Source organism: Molothrus aeneus, chromosome 5 (genome assembly GCF_037042795.1).
Source record: "Molothrus aeneus isolate 106 chromosome 5, BPBGC_Maene_1.0, whole genome shotgun sequence".
Lineage (NCBI taxonomy): Eukaryota > Metazoa > Chordata > Aves > Passeriformes > Icteridae > Molothrus > Molothrus aeneus.
Window position 1 is genome coordinate 64202575 of NC_089650.1, and position 8466 is coordinate 64211040.

Genomic DNA, 8466 nt, shown 5'->3' on the forward strand with positions numbered 1-8466 from the left:
ATTCATTCTACCATTCCATACAAGGAGTTGCCACATCTAAACCAAGTGGCACTTGCTGAACACTTGCTTGTCTCCAAGAGTCACTAGAAAACAGTTAACCAACAGGAATTCTGCAAACAGCTCTGGGTAGTTTTTGCTGGACCTCTTTATGCATGAAGACAGTAAATACAAACTCCATACTATTTAACATTCACAAAGAGATGATGCCAAGTGTGCAGCCCTTTTCAGACCTACAAGAATCAGTCCTGAAAGCCATTGCAACAGAAATTTTATTGCTCAACTCTATGAACAAGCCATCCTCCAGCACCCCACCTATTAGGGGAAACCATGAAAAGCAGCTCCATGGGCAAGCACCAGAGGCTTCTGAGAATTCACTCACCTCTGACATGTCAACTATAGATTTCTCATCTCCCTCATTCCTTTCATTCTCTGTGACCCCAGAATCATGAATTCTCATTCTTCACAATTGTTTCCCAAGCCCAGCATACTTTTCAAACTGTTTTATCTCTCCAATATCTTCTCCCCTCCTCCTCAGTCTCTTCCCCAGCACCTCCTCTCATTGCAGGTTAGGCATGATATAAAACCCAACATCAGAACTGGACTTACAGCCCTGCTGTCAAGAACCCCTTTTTTTTTCTCATGTACCAAAAACTGGGAGAAGAGAGTCTCAGTAGAGTTGCAGCAGGAATAAAAAAGAAGGCAGTTGCACAGCATTAATGTAACTAGTTTCACATTTTAAAAAGAAAATGTTTATCAAGACATAAGCCACTTGACATGAAACTTACACCTGTTACCCCCTGTAAGGCTCCTGGAACAATGGCTCTGCATTTGACTGAGTCTCCAGAAAGATCCTGTACTATAAATAAGCATTGAATAATTACTGGAAAAGAATCTCTCAGATACCAAGCCACAGATTGCCCCTTTTCTTTGAAATTCTGCTTGTCTAGGAAAAAACAAAAAAGTAACCATAGTAACAGAAATATCAACCCCAGTAATCTCATTTTCTTTCAGAAAAATGCTGTATTTTAGAAATGAGTGACATAAATCAAGGAGATGCAGGTACTACAGGAGGAAACTGTTCCTATACAATTAAATACTCCCTTCATGTGAGCAGATTAAAATCAACCCCAACCACATAATACTTTTCATTTTATCTGTAATTGCTGTCCTTAGTCATCTGGAATGGATTTGTTTCAAGAGCTACAAGAACTTGGGTTCAGAACAAGCTCTAGAAATATGTGAAATATGTTAGCAGAAGTATCAAGCATCTTCCAGGCAGCCACACAAACCTCAACAGCTTTAAAATAAGAGGACATGGTAAAGTCACACTGCATTACCATAAGAAGTGGCACCAACAAGAAGGGTAGCAACAAGTAAACACCAAGAGGGGTGGGAAGGCAAAAAATCTCAAGAATACAACATGACTTGCTCTGCAAAGGTAGTCAAAAAAATACATGTTCTTAGTCCATACTGTCAAGGCACACTGGTTGCATGTGCTACTTTAAGGTGTTTCTGGTTGCTTTTGGCTCTTCCTGGCTGTGGATAACTGAGATTGTCTGCTGGAAATGGACTTACGGCTGAGTGAGGTCACGGGTGATGAAGTCTGAACTCTTGAAGAGGAGGAAGATGTCACTGAGAGCTTTACATTTCAGAGAGCTGTTCATTGCTATCCAGTAGGCATCCTAAAGAAACACAGAGATACCTGAAACACACCTTTATGAGCAGGAGAGACTGCAAACTCCAAGTCTATCTAAATATTATGCAAAGTTTGAAGTACATGCAGAAAATTATTTCTTTTTATTTTGAGGTAAACTTCATTAGTGGTTAAAAGAGAAAATAGTGCTTGTTTTTCTTATGAATACTCTGATGAAAGCAGTGCAAATTCATTTGCAAAATTAGGTTTTTGCCTTACTGCTTCCAGGAACTTTCTTGGATTCCTTGATTGAACACAGTGTCTCTTGAGAACACAGAACAACAATATTTGGGTGCACTCATTCTTACAGTATAGTTAAGAAATAAACTGTGTGTGCTTTTCACGTTTACACCAAGTTAAGTTTTCAACTGGTATCCTGAACGAGAGCCTGCCCATCACACAACATCTGTGACCAGGATATAGGTTTTAGATAGGAAAGTCAGTGCTGCCATGCATCAGCCTCCCTAAAAATGCACCATCACCACCTAGTGATAGACAAGATATGAGTACCTAAAATTAACCAGAGGAAAGTTTATTGCCTTTTTTTTGAAACTGGGGTGTTTTCATCTTTATACCAGGTAAAGGTTTCAACCAGTATCCTGAACAGGAGCCTGCCCATCACACAACATCTGTGATCAGGATATAGGTTTTAGATAGGAAAGTCAGTGCTGCCATGCATCAGCCTCCCTGAAAATCACCATCTAATGATAGACAAGATATGAGTACCTAAAATTAACTAGAGGAAAGTTTATTTCTTTTTTTTGTCATATATAGTGATAGAAAAGATATGAGTATCTAAAATTAACTAGAGGAAAGCTAGTTGCCTTTTTTTTTTTGTGGAACTGTGGTGCTTCTCATCTTTCTACCAGGCAAAGGTTTCAGCTAGTATCCTGAACTAGTTTTAGATAGGAAAGTCAGTGCTGCCATAGATCAGCCTCCCTAAAAAGGCACCATCACCACCTAGTGATAGACAAGGTATCAGGGAAGTGGTGGATTCCACTTAGAGTAAAGAATCCATCACTTCACTGATACCTTGGGTATCACTTCTTCCTTCCATCAGAACCACTACTCTCTTCTTCTTTCCAAAGCATTGAGAGAAAACAAACACAAAACATTTTGTATGACAACATCTGTTACAAGTTTTGGGAGCCAGCATTCTTACCCTTGGAGCACTCCAGTTGAGTTTAGGAAAAACACTGCCACCCAAGGAACTTATTGCTTCCTGAACTTTAGCTGTGAACTCAGGAAATTCTGGTGCCTGAACAAAGAACAAAGAAGCAAAATATAAATTTCAACACATTTAACAGTGAAGTGTAGCCATCTTCTAAATACTGCTAGAAATACATATTGCACTAGAAATAAGTCCAAAATCAGTATGAACCTCAGAAACATAGTGCACAATAAAATCACTTAAATAAATCACTTTATCAAATCTGTCATTTTTTCAATCAGAGAAAACTAAAAATGCTCCCAGTTCTCACTCTCATTACTAGCAAGTATCACAAACTTCAAACCCAAAACATCATAACAGTCACGATGAAATCTGCAACAGCTGGCAAAAATACAAGTCAAATAACCAAACCTTAAATCCTTACCTGCCAGTTTATATCCTGTGATAGATTACTGTATATAAATAAGATCCAGTAATACTTAAACTTCTAAAGAGTGATTTTAGAATTAAACATATCTTTATCAATTCATAGGCAATTTGAGTGACTGTTGCTCATTTAGGCTCTAGTTTTATAAAATGTTAGTAATACTTTAACTAATCTGCTCTTCAATTAGGTCTTAAAGTAGCTGCTTAACAATATATTGACTCAAAATAGAGGACACACTGCAAAGGTTGGACTAGAAAACCTTGCCTTGTAAAGCACGCTGAAAATCTAAAATTGAGGTAAAAAACCCCCAACTCTTCATCTTGCTCCAAACTCTACCCTGAATGTGGTGCTACAGAAAAAAAAAGAACAGGTTGCTGACCTTTAAAATAATATGAAAGGATCTGAAGCATATGTCAAAGATTTTTCATATAATAGCATTTATAGCAAGAAGTATATAGGAACACTGTTTCTGCCCATTTTGAAACTCAATTCTAAAGTAACTCCTAGGCTAAAGCTAATTGATGCCTCTAAAACAACAAAACCCTCACAGCCATACAAGTGACTAAAAAACCTCATACATGCTGGCATCTCCCCACTGCAGCTTCCCCAAATGCAAACATTTAAAAAAACCTTCTCACATTTTAGTGCAGTGACCTAGGCTGAACTTAAGCATTCTGATCCTTTCCTTCGTACATTACCTAGTCTCCATGGGAAACTACACTCAGAAAACTGAAAAAAAACCACTTCTCTAATTTTAGTTTTAGACTTTCAGTTGATTCTAGAAACTGCTCCTGCAAGAAGTAAAACTCCTCATCCACTGCATTCTGATCTAAGCTTCTCTTGTTTTGACAGGAATCAGGAGTCCTGCTATATATGTAATACCAGCACATACTAAGCCTCCTTGGGAAAATGTTACCAATGATTATTTGATTAATACAAGAGGATAAATATACACACAAGAGGAAAGTTCTACAACTGCATAAACAAGCTGGACTCCATCATTTCCTGAATTCTGAATGCCTGGCTTTGTAACCATTAATATTAATGCAAGTTATTCTAAAACCAGAATTTTCTGCCCCTCCACTTCCCTCATGAGGAAGCTGTGGACTTACCTAGAGTCATTTGCCCTGTGCTCTTCTGACAGGTAAATACCTCTTAATGATGTATTTCCTTATTGTGTTCTACATTATAACAGAACCTGACTCAAAACTCTGGTTTTACTTATTTACCATCATCACCATGAGCTTTGCAAACCATGATGGATCCTAAACCCTTTGTTTTAAATAACTGACAGTTAAGGGAATCTAGGCTATCAAAGGTTAAATATTTGAACTGAAGATTAATCAGTGTGCACAAATTTGAAATGGATTAGTTTTAAACTCTAGGCTATAAATTCTGTGCTAGCAGAAGCACCACTCAAAGCAGGGCTGTGATTATATGGCACCTAATCCAACATGAGCAATTCCACACCCTGATTTAGGGACCTCAAGTCACAGCATCAATGGCAGACAAGTGCCTTGAGTACTTTTAACTCTGACAGTGACAGGGCAACAGCAAATTTCAAAAACAGTTGTAAGAAAAACATCAAGAAAGCCTGGTTTGCATCCATTATGATCTTGATTCCATGTGCAAGGAGACCATAAAGACAGGAAAGGAAAAAAAAAAACCATGATATAGAGAGATGTACTGAGAAGAAATAATGGCACATCAAGAGAAAAGTTGTGCCGATTAAGCTGCAGGGGCTTGGTTTCTTCTGCATCCAGTTTGATTAAATAATTTGGAGATACTCAAAGTGGTGAAAATGAAAGAGCTATATTTAGAGGTGTACTGCAGTTCATTTCCTAGGGTCTAACAAGTGCATGATTGTCAGGGATGAAGAAAAGTGTTTTATTTTAGTTAAATATAATTAAGCCAGCAAAACCTTTTGGAAGTTACAGATATCTATACTGCCATCCATCTGAAATGATTGAAAAATGTTAAATTCAGCAAGAGATATCTCTAACAAGCAACAAGTTTGTATCACAAGGCTGGAATGGAAAACTGCTGACAAACCCACACTGGGCTTTTACAGGACCTTACCTTAAGTGTTGTAGTGTTCTCATCATCTGACCACTGTTGAAAATAAGAACAAACCAAAGGTTACCATCTTCCTGAGCCATCCTTTATCATTTTTGAGAATATCAGAATTCATGCAGCCTCTTACAACATGTAGATTAAATCATTGCCCCAGACAGCATAGCATCACCATCCTGCAATTATTTTGGCTGTTAAGTAAGACAGGAAAAACCCAGTATATTCAGCAGAAGTACTACTCTAAAGTATTGATAAAAAGAGATCTCTGTATGTTTCAAATTTGATTTATATCAGAAAGATGGACATTTCAGAACTTATCTACAGCTTGTCCCTGGCTCCAGCACTTCCATCCTTAGACCCCCATCCATTAGCTTCACTTTTATTTCTTTTTCATCTCCTTTTTGTACCTCCTGTCACTTTGTAATTACAACATTTTCAGTGTTTTCCTTCTAGAATGGCCTTCTGAGTTATTATGGCCTCAAAAACTTTCACTGTTTCTTGAAGTAACTACTCCAAATGTACTCCTAATTTTTCAGGGCATGAAACAGCATTGAGTTCAATTTCAACATTCCCCAGTCATGATTACAAATGCAATTATCAAGAAATGAAAAATAAAAAGTCTTCTGTGGAAGAGCATAGAAATATCTTAAACTTTCCCTGACTTCACAGCATAAGTGATCACATTTTTGTGTTTTGCATGGCAACTACCACATGATAATTATTTCTGTGAAGGACTCTCCACACCTATAAATTATGCAGAAAAAGTTATACACTCATATTTTTCTCAAGAGAAAACTTGCATTTTACACTGACCTGTATCTCCTCTGCATCATCACTCCCCTCCTGAGCATGACTTGGCGGATCTTCTCTGAGACAAAAAATTAACAGGAAAAAAAATTAAGCACTGGAGTTTGACTTGACCATGTCCACTACATTTCCACAGCCATTTCCAGCTCTTGATGTCAAAATGTTTTCATAAGAAGATTAAACCTCAAAACCCTGGCAGAGAAAAATCAGAGATACCAGTACTGAAAACTAAAGACTGAATAGCTGGCATTAGGCCTAGGTCCTACCCTGAACACTTTGCTTCTTTCAAATTAGCAGATCAGGTTTTGCTCTAAAACACCATAATTGAAGCTTTTTGACACCCTGTTAATGATTCTTTGCCAACTTTACTGTACTCTGACATAAACACAAATTTATTTTTTTTAAAAATAAGTCAAGTTTAAATTTTCGCCTCCATATTCCCTTTCCAAGTAAAAATTCATAAACCTTGAGTTTCAAATGTCAACTTGTGAATTCCTGGCTCTGAAAAGAAAATGTCCCCACACTCAGTAGACTGACCAAAGATGATCCTATGGGAAGTGGAGAATGTAGCAAACAGGGCAAGGTCAATTGTACATCCCTGCCAAAAGTCAATTCTTAGACAAGCTGAGTCTCTGCAGTCCCTCAATGCACTTCCAGAGGGACTAAGCCATCAATCCAGTGTTTGAGATCTAGAGGACAGATAGGGGTGCACTGAAGGTTAGCAGCAATTTTGGCCTTGACTGCAAGATCCCATTCACTTATAGCTAAGGAAATTAAACTCAGAGAAAAAAATGGTTTCTAAAAGGAATTTTAACTGCAAACATCTTAAAAATGTAATTTAAGTCAATCATACAGCTGTCCATTACTCCATTGGAGACAGCAAAATTTTAGAACACAGCTGTTAAGTCAAACCTTCAATTCCAGCTTTTCTAAAGGCTTATTAAAATATACAGCTGCTGCTAAATAAATTACACAATTCTGCAGAAGCAGGTGACCATGCTACTTCTGATCCAAAATAGTTTAAAAAACAATTCTAATTTTCTGCATATCCTTTAATAAGAAAAAGAATTTAGAAATTAAAAATTAAACCCTTTCATGTTAACAAGGTGTTTAAACAGCTTCAATTTTTATATAAATTGATAGCTGATAAATCAAACCAAGCTCCCTTTCACACACAGCCTCACTGGTTGCTCTGCAAGGGGCAAACTCCCAGGTAGGGAATCATGGAGTGAGGACTGATTTGTGAGTTTGATCATTAACAAGATGCAGGCAGCAACCATTCCACAAGGGAACCACACCGTGAGATCTACACAGAAACAAAGAGCAAGGCCTGTGTCCTTACCAGCTGCTCCTGCTACCTCTCCACCTCATTCTTCTGCATCCAAAATCCTGGCATGAGTGCTCATACAGGACATTCAGCTTTGTCATATGCATGGATTGCAAGTGATTATATAAAATGTTACTGATTATTGAGTCTGTCTATAGCTTATTTTATTGAGAATTAAGTTCAGGTAATGTCACTTCACCCCTGGACTGGCATGGGACAGGTCAAGCCTGTGAATTGGACCCAACCAGATCCAAAGAAGCAAACACAAACCAGCAGCTGAGCATCCCAGAGACTGGTACTCTCCCCAGAGAAGGGTGGAGAAAAAAAATGAAAGGACTTTGTCCACTTGGTGTAGCAGAAACTGTAGTTCATGGATTTTAAGATCTGCTTCAGGCACCAGCAAATCCAGCTGTACTAACAAAAGTCAGCCCATTCACATGCTCACACAGTGTGAGGTTTACTGCAGTCACCCTGGTCAAATTGAAAAACTCATTATGTTCAGTACAATATGTATATACAAAATGGTGCTGTGAATAAAAAATGGCATTAATACTCAGAAGCTGGGGAGAAAACAGACTTTACCTTCCAGAAACTACCAGTGTTCCATCATCCAGCAAATATTCTTTCACATTCTCTGGCAGGGGAAGAATAACACTGGAAGAAATGTGAAAATCTCTTTAATATCTTATTATTAATTGTTATAGTAAAAATCCTAGTGAAATAAAAGAATTTGTTTTTTCATAGCACATACCCCAACAACGCTATGTTTTATCCCCTAACATTATGGAAGAAAATTCTCTTTTGCCCATCTTATCCCTCACCCAAAAAAGCAGTGCCCATTCTCCTTCCATGGAAGCATAGGACAAAAATTTTAGATGAAATACAGAAAAACGCCCCACTCCTTCAAAGCTTTAAGAAATTCCAAGTAACATTGTGTGCAGCTTGTGAGGAGACAACATGTTGCTCAA

At 37.8% G+C, this 8466-nt stretch overlaps 1 protein-coding gene across 2 annotated transcripts in view; it reads right to left on the bottom strand.

The window, feature by feature from the left end:
• CDC123 (cell division cycle 123) overlaps nt 1–8466 on the bottom strand; it is a 33022-nt gene that overhangs the window by 22886 nt on the left and 1670 nt on the right. For both annotated transcript variants that reach the window (XM_066551001.1, XM_066551000.1), the window contains exons 2-6: nt 8081–8152; nt 6178–6232; nt 5371–5403; nt 2856–2951; nt 1576–1682 (exon numbers count right to left, since the gene is read on the bottom strand). In XM_066551001.1, coding sequence (XP_066407098.1) covers nt 1576–1682; nt 2856–2951; nt 5371–5403; nt 6178–6232; nt 8081–8152 — 363 coding nt within the window. The remainder of the gene's footprint in view (nt 1–1575; nt 1683–2855; nt 2952–5370; nt 5404–6177; nt 6233–8080; nt 8153–8466) is intronic.